This window comes from Rhinoderma darwinii, chromosome 13 (assembly GCF_050947455.1).
Source record: "Rhinoderma darwinii isolate aRhiDar2 chromosome 13, aRhiDar2.hap1, whole genome shotgun sequence".
NCBI lineage: Eukaryota > Metazoa > Chordata > Amphibia > Anura > Rhinodermatidae > Rhinoderma > Rhinoderma darwinii.
The window spans coordinates 9,330,067-9,357,972 of NC_134699.1; the positions used below are offsets into that span (position 1 = coordinate 9,330,067).

At 39.1% G+C, this 27,906-nt stretch overlaps 1 protein-coding gene across 1 annotated transcript; it reads right to left on the bottom strand.

Moving 5' to 3' along the window:
• Positions 1–16,835: 16,835 nt before the first annotated feature.
• Positions 16,836–27,309, bottom strand: LOC142665510 (uncharacterized). The gene is made up of 7 exons (XM_075845225.1): positions 27,049–27,309; positions 26,286–26,384; positions 23,478–23,544; positions 22,468–22,546; positions 20,924–20,990; positions 20,685–20,833; positions 16,836–19,596 (listed from the first exon to the last, which is right to left on the bottom strand). Exons 1-7 carry the CDS (start codon positions 27,154–27,156, stop codon positions 18,468–18,470), a joined length of 1,698 nt encoding a protein of 565 aa, XP_075701340.1. The 5' UTR covers positions 27,157–27,309; the 3' UTR covers positions 16,836–18,467.
• Positions 27,310–27,906: the final 597 nt, after the last annotated feature.

Below are 27,906 nucleotides of genomic sequence, written 5' to 3' on the forward strand. Positions count from 1 at the left end.
TATAGTGATATGGAGCATGCTGGTATAACCTGAGCATCTCCTGTATATAATTATATATCTACAGCTGGTATAAGTTATACATCTTCTTGTATATAGTGATATGGAGCATGCTGGTATAACCTGGGCATCTTCTGTATATAATTATATATGTACAGCTGGTATAAGTTATACATCTTCTTGTATATAGTGATATGGAGCATGCTGGTATAACCTGGGTATCTTCTGTATATAATTATATATGTACAGCTGGTATAAGTTATACATATTCTTGTATATAGTGATATGGAGCATGCTGGTATAACCTGGGTATCTTCTGTATATAATTATATATGTACAGCTGGTATAAGTTATACATCCTCTTGTATATAGTGATATGGAGCATGCTGGTATAAGTTATACATCTTCTTGTATATAGTGATATGGAGCATGCTGGTATAACCTGTGTATCTTCTGTATATAATTATATATGTACAGCTGGTATAAGTTATACATCCTCTTGTATATAGTGATATTGACCATGCTGGTATAACCTGGGTATCTTCTGTATATAATTATATATGTACAGCTGGTATAAGTTATACATCCTCTTGTATATAGTGATATGGAGCATGCTGGTATAAACTGGGTATCTTCTGTATATAATTATATACGTACAGCTGGTATAAGTTATACATCTTCATGTATATAGTGATATGGAGCATGCTGGTATAACCTGGGCATCTTCTGTATATAATTATATATGTACAGCTGGTATAACCTGGGTGTTTTCTGTATATAATTATATATGTACAGCTGGTATAAGTTATACATCTTCTTGTATATAGTGATATGGACCATGCTGGTATAACCTGGGTATCTTCTGTATATAATTATATATGTACAGCTGGTATAAGTTATACATCTTCTTGTATATAGTGATATGGAGCATGCTGGTATAACCCGGGTATCTTCTGTACATAATTATATATGTACAGCTGGTATAAGTTATACATCGTCTTGTATATAGTGATATGGAGCATGCTGGTATAACCCGGGTATCTTCTGTATATAATTATATATGTACAGCTGGTATAAGTTATACATCATCTTGTATACAGTGATATTGAGCATGCTGGTGTAACCTGGCCATCTTCTGTATATAATTATATATGTACAGCTGGTATAAGTTATACATCTTCTTGTATATAGTGATATGGATCATGCTGGTATAACCTGGGCATCTTCTGTATATAATTATATATGTACAGCTGGTATAAGTTATACATCCTCTTGTATATAGTAATATGGAGCATGCTGGTATAACCTGGGTATCTTCTGTACATAATTATATATGTACAGCTGGTATAAGTTATACATCCTCTTGTATATAGTAATATGGAGCATGCTGGTATAACCTGGGTATCTTCTGTACATAATTATATATGTACAGATGGTATAAGTTATACATCTTCTTGTATATAATGATATGGAGCATGCTGGTATAACCTGGGTATCTTCTGTATATAATTATATATGTACAGCTGGTATAAGTTATACATCCTCTTGTATATAGTGATATGGACCATGCTGGTATAACCTGGGTATCTTCTGTATATAATTATATATGTACAGCTGGTATAAGTTATACATCTTCTTGTATATAATGATATGGAGCATGCTGGTATAACCTGGGTATCTTCTGTATATAATTATATATGTACAGCTGGTATAAGTTATACATCCTCTTGTATATAGTGATATTGAGCATGCTGGTATAAACTGGGTATCTTCTGTATATAATTATATACGTACAGCTGGTATAAGTTATACATCTTCTTGTATATAATGATATGGAGCATGCTGGTATAACCTGGGTATCTTCTGTATATAATTATATATGTACAGCTGGTATAACCTGGGTATTTTCTGTATATAATTATATATGTACAGCTGGTATAAGTTATACATCTTCTTGTATATAGTGATATGGACCATGCTGGTATAACCTGGGTATCTTCTGTATATAATTATATATGTACAGCTGGTATAAGTTATACATCTTCTTGTATATAGTGATATGGAGCATGCTGGTATAACCCGGGTATCTTCTGTACATAATTATATATGTACAGCTGGTATAAGTTATACATCGTCTTGTATATAGTGATATGGAGCATGCTGGTATAACCCGGGTATCTTCTGTATATAATTATATATGTACAGCTGGTATAAGTTATACATCTTCTTGTATACAGTGATATTGAGCATGCTGGTGTAACCTGGCCATCTTCTGTATATAATTATATATGTACAGCTGGTATAAGTTATACATCTTCTTGTATACAGTGATATGGATCATGCTGGTATAACCTGGGCATCTTCTGTATATAATTATATATGTACAGCTGGTATAAGTTATACATCCTCTTGTATATAGTAATATGGAGCATGCTGGTATAACCTGGGTATCTTCTGTACATAATTATATATGTACAGCTGGTATAAGTTATACATCCTCTTGTATATAGTAATATGGAGCATGCTGGTATAACCTGGGTATCTTCTGTACATAATTATATATGTACAGCTGGTATAAGTTATACATCTTCTTGTATATAATGATATGGAGCATGCTGGTATAACCTGGGTATCTTCTGTACATAATTATATATGTACAGCTGGTATAAGTTATACATCCTCTTGTATATAGTGATATGGACCATGCTGGTATAACCTGGGTATCTTCTGTATATAATTATATATGTACAGCTGGTATAAGTTATACATCTTCTTGTATATAGTGATATGTGATATGGAGCATGCTGGTATAAACTGGGTATCTTCTGTATATAATTATATACGTACAGCTGGTATAAGTTATACATCTTCTTGTATATAATGATATGGAGCATGCTGGTATAACCTGGGTATCTTCTGTATATAATTATATACGTACAGCTGGTATAAGTTATACATCTTCTTGTATATAATGATATGGAGCATGCTGGTATAACCTGGGTATCTTCTGTATATAATTATATATGTACAGCTGGTATAAGTTATACATCCTCTTGTATATAGTGATATGTGATATGGAGCATGCTGGTATAAACTGGGTATCTTCTGTATATAATTATATACGTACAGCTGGTATAAGTTATACATCTTCTTGTATATAATGATATGGAGCATGCTGGTATAACCTGGGTATCTTCTGTATATAATTATATACGTACAGCTGATATAAGTTATACATCGTCTTGTATATGGTGATATGGAGCATGCTGGTATAACCTGGGTATCTTCTGTATATAATTATATATGTACAGCTGGTATAAGTTATACATCTTCTTGTATATAGTGATATGGAGCATGCTGGTATAACCTGGGTATCTTCTGTATATAATTATATATGTACAGCTGGTATAAGTTATACATATTCTTCTACATAGTGATATGGAGCATGCTGGTATAACCTGGGTATCTTCTGTATATAATTATATATGTACAGCTGGTATAAGTTATACATCCTCTTGTATATAGTGATATGGACCATGCTGGTATAACCTGGGTATCTTCTGTATATAATTATACATGTACAGCTGGTATAAGTTATACATCTTCTTGCATATAGTGATATGGTACATGCTGGTATAACCTGGGTATCTTCTGTATATAATTATATATGTACAGCTGGTATAAGTTATACATCTTCTTGCATATAGTGATATGGAGCATGCTGGTATAACCTGAGCATCTCCTGTATATAATTATATATCTACAGCTGGTATAAGTTATACATCTTCTTGTATATAGTGATATGGAGCATGCTGGTATAACCTAGGTATCTTCTGTATATAATTATATATGTACAGCTGGTATAAGTTATACATCTTCTTGTATATAATGATATGGAGCATGCTGGTATAACCTGGGTATCTTCTGTATATAATTATATATGTACAGCTGTTATAAGTTATACATCTTCTTGCATATAATGATATGGAGCATGCTGGTATAACCTGGGTATCTTCTGTATATAATTATATATGTACAGCTGGTATAAGTTATAAATCTTCTTGTATATAGTGATATGGAGCATGCTGGTATAACCTGGGTATCTTCTGTATATAATTATATATGTACAGCTGGTATAAGTTATACATCTTCTTGTATATAGTGATATGGAGCATGCTGGTATAACCTGAGCATCTCCTGTATATAATTATATATCTACAGCTGGTATAAGTTATACATCTTCTTGTATATAGTGATATGGAGCATGCTGGTATAACCTGGGCATCTTCTGTATATAATTATATATGTACAGCTGGTATAAGTTATACATCTTCTTGTATATAGTGATATGGAGCATGCTGGTATAACCTGGGTATCTTCTGTATATAATTATATATGTACAGCTGGTATAAGTTATACATCTTCTTGTATATAGTGATATGGAGCATGCTGGTATAACCTGGGCATCTTCTGTATATAATTATATATGTACAGCTGGTATAAGTTATAAATCTTCTTGTATATAGTGATATGGAGCATGCTGGTATAACCTGGGTATCTTCTGTATATAATTATATATGTACAGCTGGTATAAGTTATACATCTTCTTGTATATAGTGATATGGAGCATGCTGGTATAACATGAGCATCTCCTGTATATAATTATATATCTACAGCTGGTATAAGTTATACATCTTCTTGTATATAGTGATATGGAGCATGCTGGTATAACCTGGGCATCTTCTGTATATAATTATATATGTACAGCTGGTATAAGTTATACATCTTCTTGTATATAGTGATATGGAGCATGCTGGTATAACCTGAGCATCTCCTGTATATAATTATATATCTACAGCTGGTATAAGTTATACATCTTCTTGTATATAGTGATATGGAGCATGCTGGTATAACCTGGGCATCTTCTGTATATAATTATATATGTACAGCTGGTATAAGTTATACATCTTCTTGTATATAGTGATATGGAGCATGCTGGTATAACCTGGGTATCTTCTGTATATAATTATATATGTACAGCTGGTATAAGTTATACATATTCTTGTATATAGTGATATGGAGCATGCTGGTATAACCTGGGTATCTTCTGTATATAATTATATATGTACAGCTGGTATAAGTTATACATCCTCTTGTATATAGTGATATGGAGCATGCTGGTATAAGTTATACATCTTCTTGTATATAGTGATATGGAGCATGCTGGTATAACCTGTGTATCTTCTGTATATAATTATATATGTACAGCTGGTATAAGTTATACATCCTCTTGTATATAGTGATATTGACCATGCTGGTATAACCTGGGTATCTTCTGTATATAATTATATATGTACAGCTGGTATAAGTTATACATCCTCTTGTATATAGTGATATGGAGCATGCTGGTATAAACTGGGTATCTTCTGTATATAATTATATACGTACAGCTGGTATAAGTTATACATCTTCATGTATATAGTGATATGGAGCATGCTGGTATAACCTGGGCATCTTCTGTATATAATTATATATGTACAGCTGGTATAACCTGGGTGTTTTCTGTATATAATTATATATGTACAGCTGGTATAAGTTATACATCTTCTTGTATATAGTGATATGGACCATGCTGGTATAACCTGGGTATCTTCTGTATATAATTATATATGTACAGCTGGTATAAGTTATACATCTTCTTGTATATAGTGATATGGAGCATGCTGGTATAACCCGGGTATCTTCTGTACATAATTATATATGTACAGCTGGTATAAGTTATACATCGTCTTGTATATAGTGATATGGAGCATGCTGGTATAACCCGGGTATCTTCTGTATATAATTATATATGTACAGCTGGTATAAGTTATACATCATCTTGTATACAGTGATATTGAGCATGCTGGTGTAACCTGGCCATCTTCTGTATATAATTATATATGTACAGCTGGTATAAGTTATACATCTTCTTGTATATAGTGATATGGATCATGCTGGTATAACCTGGGCATCTTCTGTATATAATTATATATGTACAGCTGGTATAAGTTATACATCCTCTTGTATATAGTAATATGGAGCATGCTGGTATAACCTGGGTATCTTCTGTACATAATTATATATGTACAGCTGGTATAAGTTATACATCCTCTTGTATATAGTAATATGGAGCATGCTGGTATAACCTGGGTATCTTCTGTACATAATTATATATGTACAGATGGTATAAGTTATACATCTTCTTGTATATAATGATATGGAGCATGCTGGTATAACCTGGGTATCTTCTGTATATAATTATATATGTACAGCTGGTATAAGTTATACATCCTCTTGTATATAGTGATATGGACCATGCTGGTATAACCTGGGTATCTTCTGTATATAATTATATATGTACAGCTGGTATAAGTTATACATCTTCTTGTATATAATGATATGGAGCATGCTGGTATAACCTGGGTATCTTCTGTATATAATTATATATGTACAGCTGGTATAAGTTATACATCCTCTTGTATATAGTGATATTGAGCATGCTGGTATAAACTGGGTATCTTCTGTATATAATTATATACGTACAGCTGGTATAAGTTATACATCTTCTTGTATATAATGATATGGAGCATGCTGGTATAACCTGGGTATCTTCTGTATATAATTATATATGTACAGCTGGTATAACCTGGGTATTTTCTGTATATAATTATATATGTACAGCTGGTATAAGTTATACATCTTCTTGTATATAGTGATATGGACCATGCTGGTATAACCTGGGTATCTTCTGTATATAATTATATATGTACAGCTGGTATAAGTTATACATCTTCTTGTATATAGTGATATGGAGCATGCTGGTATAACCCGGGTATCTTCTGTACATAATTATATATGTACAGCTGGTATAAGTTATACATCGTCTTGTATATAGTGATATGGAGCATGCTGGTATAACCCGGGTATCTTCTGTATATAATTATATATGTACAGCTGGTATAAGTTATACATCTTCTTGTATACAGTGATATTGAGCATGCTGGTGTAACCTGGCCATCTTCTGTATATAATTATATATGTACAGCTGGTATAAGTTATACATCTTCTTGTATACAGTGATATGGATCATGCTGGTATAACCTGGGCATCTTCTGTATATAATTATATATGTACAGCTGGTATAAGTTATACATCCTCTTGTATATAGTAATATGGAGCATGCTGGTATAACCTGGGTATCTTCTGTACATAATTATATATGTACAGCTGGTATAAGTTATACATCCTCTTGTATATAGTAATATGGAGCATGCTGGTATAACCTGGGTATCTTCTGTACATAATTATATATGTACAGCTGGTATAAGTTATACATCTTCTTGTATATAATGATATGGAGCATGCTGGTATAACCTGGGTATCTTCTGTACATAATTATATATGTACAGCTGGTATAAGTTATACATCCTCTTGTATATAGTGATATGGACCATGCTGGTATAACCTGGGTATCTTCTGTATATAATTATATATGTACAGCTGGTATAAGTTATACATCTTCTTGTATATAGTGATATGTGATATGGAGCATGCTGGTATAAACTGGGTATCTTCTGTATATAATTATATACGTACAGCTGGTATAAGTTATACATCTTCTTGTATATAATGATATGGAGCATGCTGGTATAACCTGGGTATCTTCTGTATATAATTATATACGTACAGCTGGTATAAGTTATACATCTTCTTGTATATAATGATATGGAGCATGCTGGTATAACCTGGGTATCTTCTGTATATAATTATATATGTACAGCTGGTATAAGTTATACATCCTCTTGTATATAGTGATATTGACCATGCTGGTATAACCTGGGTATCTTCTGTATATAATTATATATGTACAGCTGGTATAAGTTATACATCCTCTTGTATATAGTGATATGGAGCATGCTGGTATAAACTGGGTATCTTCTGTATATAATTATATACGTACAGCTGGTATAAGTTATACATCTTCATGTATATAGTGATATGGAGCATGCTGGTATAACCTGGGCATCTTCTGTATATAATTATATATGTACAGCTGGTATAACCTGGGTGTTTTCTGTATATAATTATATATGTACAGCTGGTATAAGTTATACATCTTCTTGTATATAGTGATATGGACCATGCTGGTATAACCTGGGTATCTTCTGTATATAATTATATATGTACAGCTGGTATAAGTTATACATCTTCTTGTATATAGTGATATGGAGCATGCTGGTATAACCCGGGTATCTTCTGTACATAATTATATATGTACAGCTGGTATAAGTTATACATCGTCTTGTATATAGTGATATGGAGCATGCTGGTATAACCCGGGTATTTTCTGTATATAATTATATATGTACAGCTGGTATAAGTTATACATCATCTTGTATACAGTGATATTGAGCATGCTGGTGTAACCTGGCCATCTTCTGTATATAATTATATATGTACAGCTGGTATAAGTTATACATCTTCTTGTATATAGTGATATGGATCATGCTGGTATAACCTGGGCATCTTCTGTATATAATTATATATGTACAGCTGGTATAAGTTATACATCCTCTTGTATATAGTAATATGGAGCATGCTGGTATAACCTGGGTATCTTCTGTACATAATTATATATGTACAGCTGGTATAAGTTATACATCCTCTTGTATATAGTAATATGGAGCATGCTGGTATAACCTGGGTATCTTCTGTACATAATTATATATGTACAGATGGTATAAGTTATACATCTTCTTGTATATAATGATATGGAGCATGCTGGTATAACCTGGGTATCTTCTGTATATAATTATATATGTACAGCTGGTATAAGTTATACATCCTCTTGTATATAGTGATATGGACCATGCTGGTATAACCTGGGTATCTTCTGTATATAATTATATATGTACAGCTGGTATAAGTTATACATCTTCTTGTATATAATGATATGGAGCATGCTGGTATAACCTGGGTATCTTCTGTATATAATTATATATGTACAGCTGGTATAAGTTATACATCCTCTTGTATATAGTGATATTGAGCATGCTGGTATAAACTGGGTATCTTCTGTATATAATTATATACGTACAGCTGGTATAAGTTATACATCTTCTTGTATATAATGATATGGAGCATGCTGGTATAACCTGGGTATCTTCTGTATATAATTATATATGTACAGCTGGTATAACCTGGGTATTTTCTGTATATAATTATATATGTACAGCTGGTATAAGTTATACATCTTCTTGTATATAGTGATATGGACCATGCTGGTATAACCTGGGTATCTTCTGTATATAATTATATATGTACAGCTGGTATAAGTTATACATCTTCTTGTATATAGTGATATGGAGCATGCTGGTATAACCCGGGTATCTTCTGTACATAATTATATATGTACAGCTGGTATAAGTTATACATCGTCTTGTATATAGTGATATGGAGCATGCTGGTATAACCCGGGTATCTTCTGTATATAATTATATATGTACAGCTGGTATAAGTTATACATCTTCTTGTATACAGTGATATTGAGCATGCTGGTGTAACCTGGCCATCTTCTGTATATAATTATATATGTACAGCTGGTATAAGTTATACATCTTCTTGTATACAGTGATATGGATCATGCTGGTATAACCTGGGCATCTTCTGTATATAATTATATATGTACAGCTGGTATAAGTTATACATCCTCTTGTATATAGTAATATGGAGCATGCTGGTATAACCTGGGTATCTTCTGTACATAATTATATATGTACAGCTGGTATAAGTTATACATCCTCTTGTATATAGTAATATGGAGCATGCTGGTATAACCTGGGTATCTTCTGTACATAATTATATATGTACAGCTGGTATAAGTTATACATCTTCTTGTATATAATGATATGGAGCATGCTGGTATAACCTGGGTATCTTCTGTACATAATTATATATGTACAGCTGGTATAAGTTATACATCCTCTTGTATATAGTGATATGGACCATGCTGGTATAACCTGGGTATCTTCTGTATATAATTATATATGTACAGCTGGTATAAGTTATACATCTTCTTGTATATAGTGATATGTGATATGGAGCATGCTGGTATAAACTGGGTATCTTCTGTATATAATTATATACGTACAGCTGGTATAAGTTATACATCTTCTTGTATATAATGATATGGAGCATGCTGGTATAACCTGGGTATCTTCTGTATATAATTATATACGTACAGCTGGTATAAGTTATACATCTTCTTGTATATAATGATATGGAGCATGCTGGTATAACCTGGGTATCTTCTGTATATAATTAAATATGTACAGCTGGTATAAGTTATACATCCTCTTGTATATAGTGATATGTGATATGGAGCATGCTGGTATAAACTGGGTATCTTCTGTATATAATTATATACGTACAGCTGGTATAAGTTATACATCTTCTTGTATATAATGATATGGAGCATGCTGGTATAACCTGGGTATCTTCTGTATATAATTATATACGTACAGCTGATATAAGTTATACATCGTCTTGTATATGGTGATATGGAGCATGCTGGTATAACCTGGGTATCTTCTGTATATAATTATATATGTACAGCTGGTATAAGTTATACATCTTCTTGTATATAGTGATATGGAGCATGCTGGTATAACCTGGGTATCTTCTGTATATAATTATATATGTACAGCTGGTATAAGTTATACATATTCTTCTACATAGTGATATGGAGCATGCTGGTATAACCTGGGTATCTTCTGTATATAATTATATATGTACAGCTGGTATAAGTTATACATCCTCTTGTATATAGTGATATGGACCATGCTGGTATAACCTGGGTATCTTCTGTATATAATTATACATGTACAGCTGGTATAAGTTATACATCTTCTTGCATATAGTGATATGGTACATGCTGGTATAACCTGGGTATCTTCTGTATATAATTATATATGTACAGCTGGTATAAGTTATACATCTTCTTGCATATAGTGATATGGAGCATGCTGGTATAACCTGAGCATCTCCTGTATATAATTATATATCTACAGCTGGTATAAGTTATACATCTTCTTGTATATAGTGATATGGAGCATGCTGGTATAACCTAGGTATCTTCTGTATATAATTATATATGTACAGCTGGTATAAGTTATACATCTTCTTGTATATAATGATATGGAGCATGCTGGTATAACCTGGGTATCTTCTGTATATAATTATATATGTACAGCTGTTATAAGTTATACATCTTCTTGCATATAATGATATGGAGCATGCTGGTATAACCTGGGTATCTTCTGTATATAATTATATATGTACAGCTGGTATAAGTTATAAATCTTCTTGTATATAGTGATATGGAGCATGCTGGTATAACCTGGGTATCTTCTGTATATAATTATATATGTACAGCTGGTATAAGTTATACATCTTCTTGTATATAGTGATATGGAGCATGCTGGTATAACCTGAGCATCTCCTGTATATAATTATATATCTACAGCTGGTATAAGTTATACATCTTCTTGTATATAGTGATATTGACCATGCTGGTATAACCTGGGTATCTTCTGTATATAATTATATATGTACAGCTGGTATAAGTTATACATCCTCTTGTATATAGTGATATGGAGCATGCTGGTATAAACTGGGTATCTTCTGTATATAATTATATACGTACAGCTGGTATAAGTTATACATCTTCATGTATATAGTGATATGGAGCATGCTGGTATAACCTGGGCATCTTCTGTATATAATTATATATGTACAGCTGGTATAACCTGGGTGTTTTCTGTATATAATTATATATGTACAGCTGGTATAAGTTATACATCTTCTTGTATATAGTGATATGGACCATGCTGGTATAACCTGGGTATCTTCTGTATATAATTATATATGTACAGCTGGTATAAGTTATACATCTTCTTGTATATAGTGATATGGAGCATGCTGGTATAACCCGGGTATCTTCTGTACATAATTATATATGTACAGCTGGTATACGTTATACATCGTCTTGTATATAGTGATATGGAGCATGCTGGTATAACCCGGGTATCTTCTGTATATAATTATATATGTACAGCTGGTATAAGTTATACATCATCTTGTATACAGTGATATTGAGCATGCTGGTGTAACCTGGCCATCTTCTGTATATAATTATATATGTACAGCTGGTATAAGTTATACATCTTCTTGTATACAGTGATATGGATCATGCTGGTATAACCTGGGCATCTTCTGTATATAATTATATATGTACAGCTGGTATAAGTTATACATCCTCTTGTATATAGTAATATGGAGCATGCTGGTATAACCTGGGTATCTTCTGTACATAATTATATATGTACAGCTGGTATAAGTTATACATCCTCTTGTATATAGTAATATGGAGCATGCTGGTATAACCTGGGTATCTTCTGTACATAATTATATATGTACAGCTGGTATAAGTTATACATCTTCTTGTATATAATGATATGGAGCATGCTGGTATAACCTGGGTATCTTCTGTACATAATTATATATGTACAGCTGGTATAAGTTATACATCCTCTTGTATATAGTGATATGGACCATGCTGGTATAACCTGGGTATCTTCTGTATATAATTATATATGTACAGCTGGTATAAGTTATACATCTTCTTGTATATAGTGATATGTGATATGGAGCATGCTGGTATAAACTGGGTATCTTCTGTATATAATTATATACGTACAGCTGGTATAAGTTATACATCTTCTTGTATATAATGATATGGAGCATGCTGGTATAACCTGGGTATCTTCTGTATATAATTATATACGTACAGCTGATATAAGTTATACATCGTCTTGTATATGGTGATATGGAGCATGCTGGTATAACCTGGGTATCTTCTGTATATAATTATATATGTACAGCTGGTATAAGTTATACATCTTCTTGTATATAGTGATATGGAGCATGCTGGTATAACCTGGGTATCTTCTGTATATAATTATATATGTACAGCTGGTATAAGTTATACATATTCTTCTACATAGTGATATGGAGCATGCTGGTATAACCTGGGTATCTTCTGTATATAATTATATATGTACAGCTGGTATAAGTTATACATCCTCTTGTATATAGTGATATGGACCATGCTGGTATAACCTGGGTATCTTCTGTATATAATTATACATGTACAGCTGGTATAAGTTATACATCTTCTTGCATATAGTGATATGGTACATGCTGGTATAACCTGGGTATCTTCTGTATATAATTATATATGTACAGCTGGTATAAGTTATACATCTTCTTGCATATAGTGATATGGAGCATGCTGGTATAACCTGAGCATCTCCTGTATATAATTATATATGTACAGCTGGTATAAGTTATACATCTTCTTGTATATAATGATATGGAGCATGCTGGTATAACCTGGGTATCTTCTGTATATAATTATATATGTACAGCTGTTATAAGTTATACATCTTCTTGCATATAATGATATGGAGCATGCTGGTATAACCTGGGTATCTTCTGTATATAATTATATATGTACAGCTGGTATAAGTTATAAATCTTCTTGTATATAGTGATATGGAGCATGCTGGTATAACCTGGGTATCTTCTGTATATAATTATATATGTACAGCTGGTATAAGTTATACATCTTCTTGTATATAGTGATATGGAGCATGCTGGTATAACCTGAGCATCTCCTGTATATAATTATATATCTACAGCTGGTATAAGTTATACATCTTCTTGTATATAGTGATATGGAGCATGCTGGTATAACCTGGGCATCTTCTGTATATAATTATATATGTACAGCTGGTATAAGTTATACATCTTCTTGTATATAGTGATATGGAGCATGCTGGTATAACCTGGGTATCTTCTGTATATAATTATATATGTACAGCTGGTATAAGTTATACATCTTCTTGTATATAGTGATATGGAGCATGCTGGTATAACCTGGGCATCTTCTGTATATAATTATATATGTACAGCTGGTATAAGTTATAAATCTTCTTGTATATAGTGATATGGAGCATGCTGGTATAACCTGGGTATCTTCTGTATATAATTATATATGTACAGCTGGTATAAGTTATACATCTTCTTGTATATAGTGATATGGAGCATGCTGGTATAACATGAGCATCTCCTGTATATAATTATATATCTACAGCTGGTATAAGTTATACATCTTCTTGTATATAGTGATATGGAGCATGCTGGTATAACCTGGGCATCTTCTGTATATAATTATATATGTACAGCTGGTATAAGTTATACATCTTCTTGTATATAGTGATATGGAGCATGCTGGTATAACCTGAGCATCTCCTGTATATAATTATATATCTACAGCTGGTATAAGTTATACATCTTCTTGTATATAGTGATATGGAGCATGCTGGTATAACCTGGGCATCTTCTGTATATAATTATATATGTACAGCTGGTATAAGTTATACATCTTCTTGTATATAGTGATATGGAGCATGCTGGTATAACCTGGGTATCTTCTGTATATAATTATATATGTACAGCTGGTATAAGTTATACATATTCTTGTATATAGTGATATGGAGCATGCTGGTATAACCTGGGTATCTTCTGTATATAATTATATATGTACTGCTGGTATAAGTTATACATCTTCTTGTATGTAGTGATATGGAGCATGCTGGTATAACCGGGGTATCTTCTGTATATAATTATATATGTACTGCTGGTATAAGTTATACATCTTCTTGTACATATGATCATTTACGTGAGGTGGGTCAGTTGAGATGTGATAAACTTGTGTACATAGGGAGCAGTACAGCCAGTTATGTATGGGATAATTCATCTCCAATCCAACCAGAGTTCTAATATTGTAACACATTGGAACGCTGGTTATTAAAGGGCCAGCATCATAAGCGAATACGACTTTATGTAAAGTCTATTGATTTGTTTCTGTCTCTTAGATGGATGTTGTTTGACAGTCGTTATTAATAGTCATTACAGTGCTCAGAGGTTATTGCCCCACACAGCTTTCCAATAACCCTGAATGGCTTACCAATCTGTTTTTCATGTAGGATTACATTTTCTTTCCTTACCACTCCACCCTACGGGTATTTTATTCATGAACCAGGAAGCTCAGGATGAACAGTGGTAAAGATCCTGCTCAGTGTACTTGAATTGTGGGAGTTAAAGTAATGAAGTGAAGGTAGATGATAAGCAGAATACCCCCTGCGATCGAAAGATTTTTAATTCTGAGCGGTGTGACATGGTGTGTGGAATGTGACAGCTTCCTGCTAATGAAGAGACAGCTCAGGAGAGGGGATTCTGTCTCTGCGTAGTGCCCAGTGCTACATAAGGGGTTAATTACTACGTGTCAATTAAGATGAGATAGGTGTAGGTACGGGTGACCCCAAGTCATCAGTGGATCCTTGCACCATAACTAAGCTGAGCCGATGATCTCCCACAGCCTTAAAGGGCTTGTCCAGTTTTATGCAAATGAAGCTTAAGGGCCTGTTCACATCTCCGGCCAAAAATACTGGCAGCAATAGCGCAGCATTTCACGCTATGGTTTCCGGTAAAACCATGGATACCCTGTCGGAAACCATTAAATTTAATGGGTTCCATCAGGCGCTGATCGTGTCGGTCGTACAACGGAATCGGCGCTTCTGGTATTTTCGTTCTGCTCCTCGGACGGAGTATAACAGAAACTCCAACACAGGAGTGACCCTGCGCTTAATCCTTGTATAATAAAAACTTCAACTTTTAATAACTCTGCTTGCGGTGGGTGAATGTGATCATTCAGAAACCTGTATAGAACAGATACTTCTCACAGATGAGGCTTTGTTACATTTGTATCCAATCTAAACAATCCTCTTTGAGCTAAACAACACATGATCAGCAATGATCTATCACCTGTCTGGATAGTCTGCTACAATGTATCAGTGCAGGTAAAATGTATCAGTCTGGAGTCCAGGACTGTCTAGGCTTGTAACAAACCTTCTGCTGTGAGAAGTTTTAGGTTTGTAGTTGTGTTTTTCTGTAGATGTTGTAAATTAACGGGCCCACATTTTGTCAGCAGGTGTCTGGTGGCCAAACGTATCTTTTAATAAGGGCATTGAGCGATCGTGGACAGCCGACGTGACTTTCCGCTGGCAGTTACCTCCTGCCACCCTACACATTACAGGTATTGATGTCATAAGCATTTAGACGAGCAGGAGTTCTGCAGAGTTTCTGGAGAGCTGGGTACAAACCAGTCGCTTTCAGTGCAGCTGTATCAGTTGTCACCCAACTTTCCTAGATCCCTGAATGGCAAATCTGCCTTGATACAGTGACATAAACATGACTACAATACGCGTTTATAACTACACAGGTTTGCTTTTCTGGATTCTTAGAAAGCTGGGTACTACCAACATCCAAAAAACCGCTTCACAGCATGGCAGAAGATGGTAGTGCGTTCGATCGACTCCAATGGCAGTGATGTCATCATTCGCTTGGAGATTACCAATGCGACATGGTGCCCACCATCCCCTGGATCCCACCACCGATGCCATCTTCCACCATGGCTGTAGGGTCACATTCACTTATTTCAGAAGGAACCTATTACATACCCAAACCATAACCCGACTCCAGGATTCACACATGTGGCAGCCACGTGCCGACCACCTGACCCTCGCACCCGTGACGTCACACTGCCGCCATCTATTCCTTATAAATTCCACACTCCCCTGAAACATTCCCACAGCAAGAGACCAGGCAAAACCCAAATTCTTGTTTTTTTACTTTAATTTACAAACAATAAACAAAAGCCAAACGTAATCCCGTCCACGAAAGATATTATACAAATCTATGGAAAGTTCTGGCAAATGTCGTGTTCATTAAAAAGTCACTCCCCCCCCCCATAATTCACATTTCTTTCAGGCATACCTGAATGTCTACCATGCCCCCTCTGTAGGTAATGAGTCAGTAGGATTACAGCACCCTATCTGGCAAAGCGTAAAACACTAACTTAAAGGGAAGGTCCACCCTCGAACACATTGCTTGAAAAAAAGATTCAAAATTCTGTGCTGAATAACTTCTTAATATATCTTTATAGCGGTCGAAGATCAGTTTTTCTGATACAGAGCTCCAAATCCCCTGCATAGACACGGTTACATGAAAAATTCTGGTAACCTGTAGCCACCACTAGAGGGAGTTCACTGCATACTGTTTAAACATAAAGCCTAATAACAGTATACAGTGAGCACCACCTAGTGGTGACTCCAGGCAGACAGAATTTAATGATTTGGAGCGCTGTATCAGAAAAACGGATCACGGACTGCTATAGATATGATATATATTAATCAGCACCAGATATTGGACCTAAAAAAACGTGTTTAAGCGGAGGTTAAATTACAGCATGGTGGGGTGCAAATACTTTAGTCAAGTGGATTAAAGAGAAAAAAAAAAGTAAAAAAAATAACAAATTACGAGTTCTTTTATGTCAACGGATTCTTTTGTATGTGTTTCTGGGAAAGCTTGGTGACAACTAATATCACCTCTATGCGGATTTTCACCTAGCTTTTCCAGACTCCTGAACAGCAAAATCTTCCTATAAGGGCGAGTGACGGACCTAAATCTGGCGATATTGGTGGTCACCCAGTTTTTCCAGAAACAGATACAAAGAATCTCTTGACAAAAAAACAACTTATAATTTGTGGTCTATTTTTTTCTCTTTTTGTTCTACTTTTTTCCTCTTTGATAACCTTGACTAAAGTGAAGTGATTGAAGGGGACAACTCAAGGACTTTTCAAGGGGCAAATTTGGCCACCCTCCAAGACAAGAGCGCTGCGGGTCGCTCGAGTTCATGCCATTGAAACTACTTCTCGGTCACGATACTATATATCAATGTCCAGCTAGAAAGAACTTTTTTTAAATATTTCCCGATAAATTGAAAGTTTTGATGTTTGTGAAGTCACTGGAAAAAAATGCTAAATTACCTACTAGCACCGATATCGAGAAAGAAAACAATGCCACATGGTCTGAAAAGTGAGGACTGAGCGTTTCATAAAAGTTGCTCTTTCCCCGATCAAAAAACACAGATCATATTGGAAAAAAAACAAAAAAAAAAAAAAACATTCCTGTTGGTGTCGTCCTGCCAGGAGGTGCAATTAAGGCTGCAGAGGAGACGGACGGGAGGCCGGCCCTCTTAGCACGTCCTCCGGTGTCAGGACAGGACTATGGATAACATTACAACTGAACCTGAAGATCTCCCACGACCCTGGACAATGGCTGGTCCACATAGGGGTTGGTAATGTCGGCTGTTCCTCCTGGCAGAGGTCTACCTGCCTCCGTGCCACCTCCCGACCAGGAACCGTACTCCTTCTAATCTAGAACCTACTGCAGATTCAGTCTCGCTACTCGTCTGTGTGATGATCCTGGGAATGTTCTTGTAAATTACATCCTATGTTTGGATTATCGGCAACGTCTCCAGGAACGGAGTCATCAGGGTCGTCGGCTTCTTCTAGCCCGTTAAGACAATCTGTGGTTTGTCTTTCCACTAGTTTGAGCTTCTTCACTTCGACTTCTACTCGGTCCACTTGACCTCCTTCGTCTTCTGTTCGGCCCGGACTGGCATTCACACCGGACTTTGTGCCGTCTCCGGCCGGACAGCCATCGGTCGGAGGGCTCATGGGGCTAGAGTCTGGCACCTTCCTTTTCCGGTGATGTTCTCCTTGGTTATTTTTATTCTCAACATTTTGGTTGGAGAGTCCATTGACCTCCAATCCCTCTTCTAGGTCATGCTCCGTCTTCTTAAGGACTTCTTCCTTATGGACTTTCTTTGTTAAATTTTCCTTGCTCGGGTCTTCTTTGGCATCCTCAGAGTCAAGGTTCTCTTCTTTCTTGTCGTGGTTCTTCTCCTCCTCCTCCTCCTCCTCTTCTCCTAGACCTACGATGGAATGGGAAACGTTGGAGAGCGCAGTACTTTGGTCAGGACCGGCCTCTGTTTCATGGTTTGGACTGTTATCTGGCAAGGCGCCTCTGTCGTTCAAAGGTATCAACTCACGGACATTGTCTTTTTCCATCTTGGTGTCATGTTGACTTGGTGTAACCTCATCATCTCGGGCTCTACCAGACTCATGGACGTTAATAAACTGTTGGCCCTTCCCCGGGTTCTTGCCCATCTTCGAATCTTTACTCTTTACGTCATCTGGTAATCCCTCCGAGCTCGCGTTCTCTTTCACATCATTCTCTTCCCAGGGGTTGAAATTTTGGAGCTTATCCACAGGTCCCCAGATAAACCTGTCTTGGTGATTATTTGGTTTGTAGTTCTTCCAGGCGAAGTGCACCAGCTTCTTGCGCTCGTGCTTGTCCTTCACGGCGAACATGAAATAGTCTAATACGCTCCTTTTCACGCTGGATAATTTGTCTTTCATCAAGGTCTCCTCCAGGAAAAACTGGACCAGAGGGGCCTGGAAGTGTTCATAGCCAATCTCCCCCAAACACTTCAGTATCCGGGTGATCCGCAGGTTGTTGTGGCCGTGACTGTAGGGAGGATGGAGATGAAGATTAGAAGGTGTTGGTTACCATTTCCCCCTATAAAGGGGCTCTCACACTTTGGTAAACATGTTTTTTGACAAATCTACCCCCGCTCCCCAAAGACCAAGACCGTAAGTCACACTTAATGCAGTCACGGGGCGAATACAGCGACAAAGCCCATGTTGTAGTGTGGACACAGCCTTGGACTTTGTACAGAGGAGACCAGTGGGGCAGATGTCTTCTATTTCTTAAGTATAGTGGAAAGTTGGGCAACAACCAATGTGGCCATTAGGAACCCCAGACTTTTGAATAAGCATCAGTATATGTTAGTGGGATGGCAGATTTTCAAAGAGGTTGCCCCATTTCCATGTGCCTTATTAAAGCAAATGAAGTTAATAGAGGGGGTTGCCCAAACGGGAGCCCCTTCTATTAGCCAAAGCAGGGACTGTCATTGGAGGAATATTGAAGTCTTAACCACAGTAATCAGCTGGTCATTCGTGGACCTGCTCCATGAAAAGGGAATGTACAAAGGCAACAACCCCCTTAAAGGGGTTGTCCAGTCACAAGAAATTGATTGCCTATCCTCAGGATAGGCCATTAATAGCTGATCGTTTGGGGTCCGACTCCCAGCACCTCCACCAATCAGCTCTTCTGAAGAGGCTGCGGCACTCGTATGAGCACGGCTTCCCCTTTCATTCCAGTCACTGCTCGGTCTGTGAATCGCCACTACACTTGTAGCGGCCGTTCACAGTATTACAGCCTTCTCTCATTCACTTCAAAGGGAGAAGGCTGTAATACTGTGAACCACCACTACAAGCGTGTTGGCGATTCACAGTAATAGCAGATAAGGAATCAAGGGGAAGCCGTGCTCATACGATGATGTATTGATGGCCTATCCTGAGGATAGGCCATCAATTTATTAAGACTGAGCAAACCCTCTAACTCATATACACCTCATGAATCTAGGAAATTTGACAACCCCTACAACAGCCATATTGGTCCTCCCCAGCTATCCAAGAAATGGAGACGTGGTAGAATGAGACTTCAGGGACTTGTATACAACCCAGCGATGGTTGAAGAACTGCGTCACTTACTAATTCAGGTTCTTAAATCTGTCCTCCCAATTCCCTGCCCGAGCCACTTCTCCCGTCTCCTCACTCAAGAGTTTGATACCGTAAAACTGAAGCATTAATTTGTAGGCTTTGAGGAACCTCGTCATGACGGCCTTGTCCTCCTTCATCATCTACAACAGACAAAGAAATGACAAAGGCAGGTGAAATATAACGGAGCAGATAGCAATAAACTATAATATACATAGAGATGTTCCCTCTACCTTGATCTCATTCAGGGTCAGTGGTTTGGCATACGTGTTCATCCCATATTCCCGTAATGGAAACAGCCTGGAAAAGATTTAAACCCATCAGGTCTCCAAAAAAGAGAAGTCAGCCCTCCCATGACCCGCCTCACCGGCCCTCCGACTGACCCGTGCCATCAGCCCTCCCATGACCCACCTCACCGGCCCTCAGACTTACCCGTGCCATCAGCCCTCCGACTGACCCGTACCATCAGCCCTCCCATGAACCGTCTCACCGGCCCTCCGACTGACCCGTGCCATCAGCCCCCCCATGACCCACCTCACCGGCCCTCCGACTGACCCGTGCCATCAGCCCTCCCATGACCCACTTCACCGGCCCTCAGACTTACCCGTGCCATCAGCCCTCCGACTGACCAGTCTCACCGGCCCTCCGACTGACCCGTACCATCAGCCCTCCCATGACCCGCCTCACCGGCCCTCCGACTGACCCGTGCCATCAGCCCTCCCATGACCCACCTCACCGGCCCTCAGACTTACCCGTGCCATCAGCCCTCCGACTGACCCGTACCATCAGCCCTCCCATGAACCGTCTCACCGGCCCTCCGACTGACCCGTGCCATCAGCCCTCCCATGACCCGCCTCACCGGCCCTCCGACTGACCCGTGCCATCAGCCCTCCCATGACTCGCCTCACCGGCCCTCCGACTGACCCGTGCCATCAGCCCTCCCATGACTCGCCTCACCGGCCCTCCGACTGATCCGTGCCATCAGCCCTCCCATGACTCGACTCACCAGCCCTCCGAGTGACCCATGTGACTGGTCCTCCCATGACTTGCCCCATCCCATGACAGGGGATTGCTAGTTCCCATCGCAATCAATGTTTTTATTCCGGAGGCGTTACCACCGTTGTACACTGCGCCGCACACATTGGTGCCTCTATTGCTCCCGTGTCCATCTTTTAAAGGATTTAAGGAAGTTAAAGGGTAACTAAACATTCAAAAAACTTCTGACATGTCAGAAGTTTTTATAGGTGGGGGTCTAAGCACTGAGACACCACCGATCGCTAAAATGAAGAGGCAGAAGCACTCGGGTGAGCAATGAGCCACTTAAGTCTCTGATCTGCTTTTCTTGGAAAGCCGAGCAATTGGTGTACGGGCTCGATGAAAAAGGTCTATGAGCCCGTAAACCGTTCTGAAAAAATCCGATCAGAGACGAAGCGACAGAGCTCACCCGAGCACTTCTGCCGCTTCGTTTTAGCGATCGGTGGGGGTCTCAGTGCTCGGACCCCCACCGATCAAAACTTCTGACACGTCAGAAGTTTTTTTGAACGTGTAGTTACCCTTTAACTAAAGGAAAACCTCAGCGAGGAACAGTTTCGGATTGTAAGCGTACATTAGGGTGTTCTTGAGGTTAGCGGGTAGGTCTTTCCTGGAAGCAGTTCTCTGCTTTGACTAATGGGGGGGGGGGGGTGATCAGGGCAGCACACGCTATGACCCACATAGATACGGCAATAGAAAGGGATGCAGATTTAACAGAACACGTGACATGACAGATCGTACTCACCACTGGATGTAAGAATGGTTTCGCTCTAGCGTGTTGTAGTCTTCCTTCCATTCGTTGAGCAAGTCTTCGATGCATAATCCTGTATGTAAAGTGAGAGCCGACAAGCGGTAATGCGACGTCACATTAGGTTTCCCATTACACGGTAGATGAATGTGAGGAAGTGACAGGACGATCACTGCTGCCCATAGACAATGGATTTATAGGACAGTACCCTAATATCTGTGTCCTCAGTATCTGGAAGCCCCCCCATCTCCCTCGCCTATAAAATACCATAGACACATTGCCGCATCACTAGTGCATACAATGGGGGAGTCGATGCTGAGAACAGTGGAACGATGGTTTGGATGATCGTATTTTGCCCCTCTCAGCTGATTGGCTGTATTCACATTATTCACTTTCCGGCAGGCGATAGGTTATTTTTTTTTTATGCCACTATTCTTGCCATTAAAAATACGTGGAATCCCGACAGATCCCATTTATATGTCAATAGGATCTATATGGATTTGTTAGAAAATGAATCCACCATAACTTCGTTGTGAGAGGCAGCCGTGACACTAGTGTGAACAGAGCTCTAGAAGACTCCCCTGACTTTTAAAGCCGGTCAGGTGATCCCTCACAGCCAATCAACAGAGTAGCGCTTTGCTTATAGCGCAGGCTTCATCTTGACCCTCCCGTTTTAGGACCTTTAAGGGACTGGTTAGTGGTATTGTGACAGAGCTGGCCCCCTCACCCATGAAGTAAATGGAGGTACTGACACAGCTGAGGGGAGCCATTGGGCTATTTCTGTGTAATGCATTTACTTTAGATGACTGCGCTGCCACTTTTCTGCCAGAAACAGCGCCCAGACACCCCTTATATTGGGATCCTGGGGGTTCCAGCAGTTAGATCCCAAGTACGTGATTTTTATGGGACATCTAGCGGATATGTCATAGAAGCGGCACTGGAGACACATTCACGAATAGGAAGACAGGTGAATGTTATAATCCACGTTCACTTCTTATCTCACTCACCACCCGGCTCGAAACACTTCTTGTTCTGGTAGAAGTCCAGGTTGGGCGTTGGTTTACAATTTTCTCCCTGGGGGGTAAGATATCTGATGTTAATGACACTACAAGCCAGCGTCTCACAGACAACTCTATGGGGTATTAATTAAGAGGAGAGACCTGGAACTAACAATGGTGCACTTACAGTGGATCTCCAGTAAGGGGCCTTGTATTGTGGGTAATATTACCTGCTATTTATTCTCTGCAGCGCCCCTAGGGCACAACTATAAGTGGCTCCGGCTAAGCTGCATTGTCTACTTCTGACTGAGGTGGTCTGAAATCCACTTATTGTCTTGTGAAAAGCTCAGGCTGCGGCTTGGTCCATCCTCTATGCTTTACACTGCAGCTCTGCTTGTTCATATTCGCTACTCATCCTCTATGCTTTATACTGCAGCTCTGCTTGTTCATATTCGCTACTCATCCTCTACGCTTTACACTGCAGCTCAGCTTGCTCAGATTAGCTACTCATCCTCTATGCTTTACACTGCAGCTCTGCTTGTTCATATTTGCTACTCATCCTCTATGCTTTATACTGCAGCTCTGCTTGTTCATATTCGCTACTCATCCTCTATGCTTTATACTGCAGCTCTGCTTGTTCATATTCGCTACTCATCCTCTATGCTTTACACTGCAGCTCTGCTTGTTCATATTCGCTACTCATCCTCTATGCTTTATACTGCAGCTCTGCTTGTTCATATTCGCTACTCATCCTCTATGCTTTACACTGCAGCTCTGCTTGTTCATATTCGCTACTCATCCTCTACGCTTTACACTGCAGCTCAGCTTGCTCAGATTAGCTACTCATCCTCTATGCTTTACACTGCAGCTCTGCTTGTTCATATCGGCTGCTGTTTATTAGTACATGCTCGCCAGGACGTTACCCTGGATTGTAGTGACCGATGGAAGCTACTAGGAGTCTTACATTATGCTAGAATACAATTACTTGGCTATAAGTCTGGTTGTTTATAGTCAGTCACATGCAGCCTCAGGCTCATCTCAGAATTTAAGAAGTTAATGACCAGGCCAATTTTTTTCTTTTTTAGGTTTTCCCTCCTCGCCTTCCAGCAACCATAACTTGTATCATTCCGTCGACATAGCCGTTTGAGCGCTCGTTTTTTTGCGGGACGGGTTGTAGTTTCTAATTGTACCATATAATGTACTGGGAAACTTTTTTAAAAAAATTTGTGTAGTGAAAATGGAAAAGAAATGCTGCAATTTCCCCATTTTTTGGGGGGGTTTCGTTTTTATGGCGATCACCCTGCGCTAAAAATGACATGTTAACTTCTATTCTGTGCATCACTAGAATTACGGCGATACCAAATTTATATCGTTATTTTTAGGTTCTACTTATGTTTATTGTTAAAAAAAAAAATGAATGTGTCACCATATTCCGAGACCCAGAACTTTTTTATATTTCTGTCGATTGAGGGCTTGTTTTTTGCGGGGCGAGCTGTAAGTTTTACTGGTACCATTTCGGGGTACGAAAAACTTTTTGAAACAATTTTATGCAATTTTTGGATATTACCAAACATCAGCCATTTTTTTAATTTATTTTTTACGGCGTTCACTGTACGGGTTAAATAATGTGACATTGTAATAGTTTAGATTTTACTGACGCGGCAATACCAGTTATGTTTTTTTTTATTTTTCATTTGGGGAAAAATGGGAAAAGTCTTTTGAACTTTTTAATTTTTTTTCTGTCTATAAAAAAAAAAGAACTATTTTTTACTTTTTTTTATTTTATATTAGTCTCCCAGGGGACTAGAACTAGCGAACGTTGGATAACCTACATGATACACTACAACACTAATGTATTGCAGTCTATTGTGTTTTTTACCAGCTGCTTCCAGCACATCATTAATAGGAGCATATTAGGCTGCCATAACAACCATCAGCACCCCATAATCGCGTCATGGGGGAGGGGGCAATGAGCTGTCGGAGGGAGCTGCCCCCTCTTTCTAATGGCTTAGATGCTGCAGTCACTATTGATCGCGGCATCCAAGTGGTTAAACAGCTACTGTAATATAGAGCTGACACCTGCAGCGTACAAGTGGGCATAGCCCCCCTCCCCCTATGACGTATATGTGCCATGATTGGTCCTAATTGGGTTAAAGGGGTTATCTGGGATGTGATTTTTTATTTTTTTTTATTAGGGGCTGGAAATGAAATAAACCAATACTTACCTATCCTTGACCCCAGCAATCCAGCTCTAACGCTTCGGCAGCTGTCCCGGTGGTTGTTTACATGCACGTAGCATGTGACCGCAGAAGCCAATCAGAAAGCTCAGTGGCCATGTTGTATTTCTGGCGCTATGCCAGAATTCCGATTCGTCACTAGTGAGCCCCGCTGAGCCCTCTGATTGGCTGCAGCGGTTACATTCTACGTGCATGTAAACAACCACCGGGAGCGCAGCCGGAGGACAGCGCTGGTTCGCCGGGGCCAAGGATAGGAAAGTATTGCTTTTTTGGTTTATTTATTTCCAAGCCCCTAGTAAAAAAAAAAATTTCACATCCCAGATAACCCCTTTATACAAACATTCTGATATATTTGCCCATCGTCAATTTTGGTGCCGCTGGTCACGGAGGTCCTTCACCGATTTCTGGTGTTTGTCACTAGTTTTAGCAGTGACCTCAATATGGATAATATGTCACATGACGTAGTGCTGCGCCATAAACGGCGGGTGACCCTGGTGACCGGCGGCACAGGATCGGCATCAAATTCAAAGAACCCTTAAATGGCTACAATGTGTACAAGGCAGCGACCGAGCAGGATTACCATGCAAGACTGATCGCTGGAAGACTCCCCCCTGTAGCCACGTCTGTAGCGCTGCAGGTCTCTGTCCGGTCTGTTCCTCCACCGCCGAGAATAAGAATTCTGCCGGGAAAGGAAAGAAGAATTAGTAAACAGACGAGTTTTACAATTTTCCAATATACTTTCTGTATTGATTCCTCACGGTTTGCAAAATCTCCGCTTGCTGTCATTCAGTAGAAACGTTCATTCCCCCGGGTGGATAAAAATCTGTCCTGGTCATGTGATGGACACACAGGTGAAGAGCTCGTCACAGTTCAGGTGCCCGTACACGCAGCACTTTGCAATAAATCGTTTACGATTGTGCCGCGTGGCATAATGTCACTTAACATGTGGGAACCCCAACTGTACTGTGACGAGCCAGGCAGCTGTGTGTCCAACACAGGACAGATGTCACATCCAAAATACAGACTATTATATACGGGTACCCTCATGTGATGGTGGCCTATGACCCTGGGGCCCTATAATATGAACATATAGCTCCATCAATGGGTCCTGCAAACCACAGGGGGCGTATCAGCAATAGCCCATGTAATATAGAGGGTGACCACTCTGGTCCCTGTGACTGCATGGACATATGAGTAGTCACTTCTGACAGGTGGAGCCTGTTGCTAGGCAGCGCAGACACCTCATCCCTCCGTGTCACCACTCCATCCCCCAGGGGTCTTTCATGCAGCCCACAGAGGTCGTCCCCCATTACACCCCAAGGAAAAGCCTCCCTGCCCAGTACCGGCCGCTGCTTCCTCGGCTCCCGAGTTCTCTTGCTCCCGTCCTTCTCATCCTCCCAGGTAGAGTCATACTCGGACGTCCACCCGTCCTCACCACCGTCCCGGGACATGCTGCTGGTAGCGGGGCCGCGGAGCCAGGGCCCGGGCAGCACCAGGCAGGGGAGCACGGTGCCGGCTGACGTTCTGGAGGCCACAAGTCTGGAGCCTCCGCTACCTGACAGCTGAGAAACGAAACTGAAACCCGGCGCCGGGCAGTGACGTCACGATAACGGCGGCGCAGGCTAGATGCGTCAGGCGGGTAGAGCGCAGGGGGTGCTGGGAGCTGTAGTTCAATATCTGTAAACCGTAGTTAACGTTTCTACTGGGGAAAGCGTCCCCCGCTGAGGTAAAATATATTGCAATTGGGGTTTTCACCTCTAATAATGCCGCCTGGCCGCCATTACAGCTCACACAGAGGTTGTAGCCCAACAAATATGTGAAGTAATGGAGTCGAGGTAAGATGGGTTTATAGCTCTGTGTGAGAGCTGTACAGTTGACTAAATTGGTTGTCACCCAGCTTTCCCGCGTGCAGAGCAGCCCATTATTATACTGTGGGGCTGTGTAGGGCACTGCTCCGCCATGTCTACCCTCCATAAAATAAATGACTTATTAGTTAACCCGAGACGACCACTGGCAGCAAAAAAGAAGAAAAATAAAAAATGATTTACCACAAAGAACAAATTGTATAAAAGGCGAACAGAATATTTAGTTTGATTTATTTTGCCTCAAATATTAGGTGCTCGGTGGCGCCCCAAAGGCCGGACTGGCCGTTTGGGAAATGCCATACGCGCTGGTGCACAGTGGGCCGGTTGGCTCACACC

What these genes read in the sequence shown, in the direction of transcription:
- LOC142665510 (XM_075845225.1), bottom strand. Translation starts at nt 27,156, where the DNA reads ATGTCCCGGGACGGTGGTGAGGACGGGTGGACGTCCGAGTATGACTCT. An exon ending in CCAGCGATCAGTCTTGCATG is followed by an intron (nt 23,545 to 26,285) that starts GTAATCCTGCTC and finishes CTTACCCCCCAG; the next exon opens with GGAGAAAATTGTAAACCAAC. An exon ending in AGATTTAAGAACCTGAATTA is followed by an intron (nt 19,597 to 20,684) that starts GTAAGTGACGCA and finishes TCCTCCCTACAG; the next exon opens with TCACGGCCACAACAACCTGC.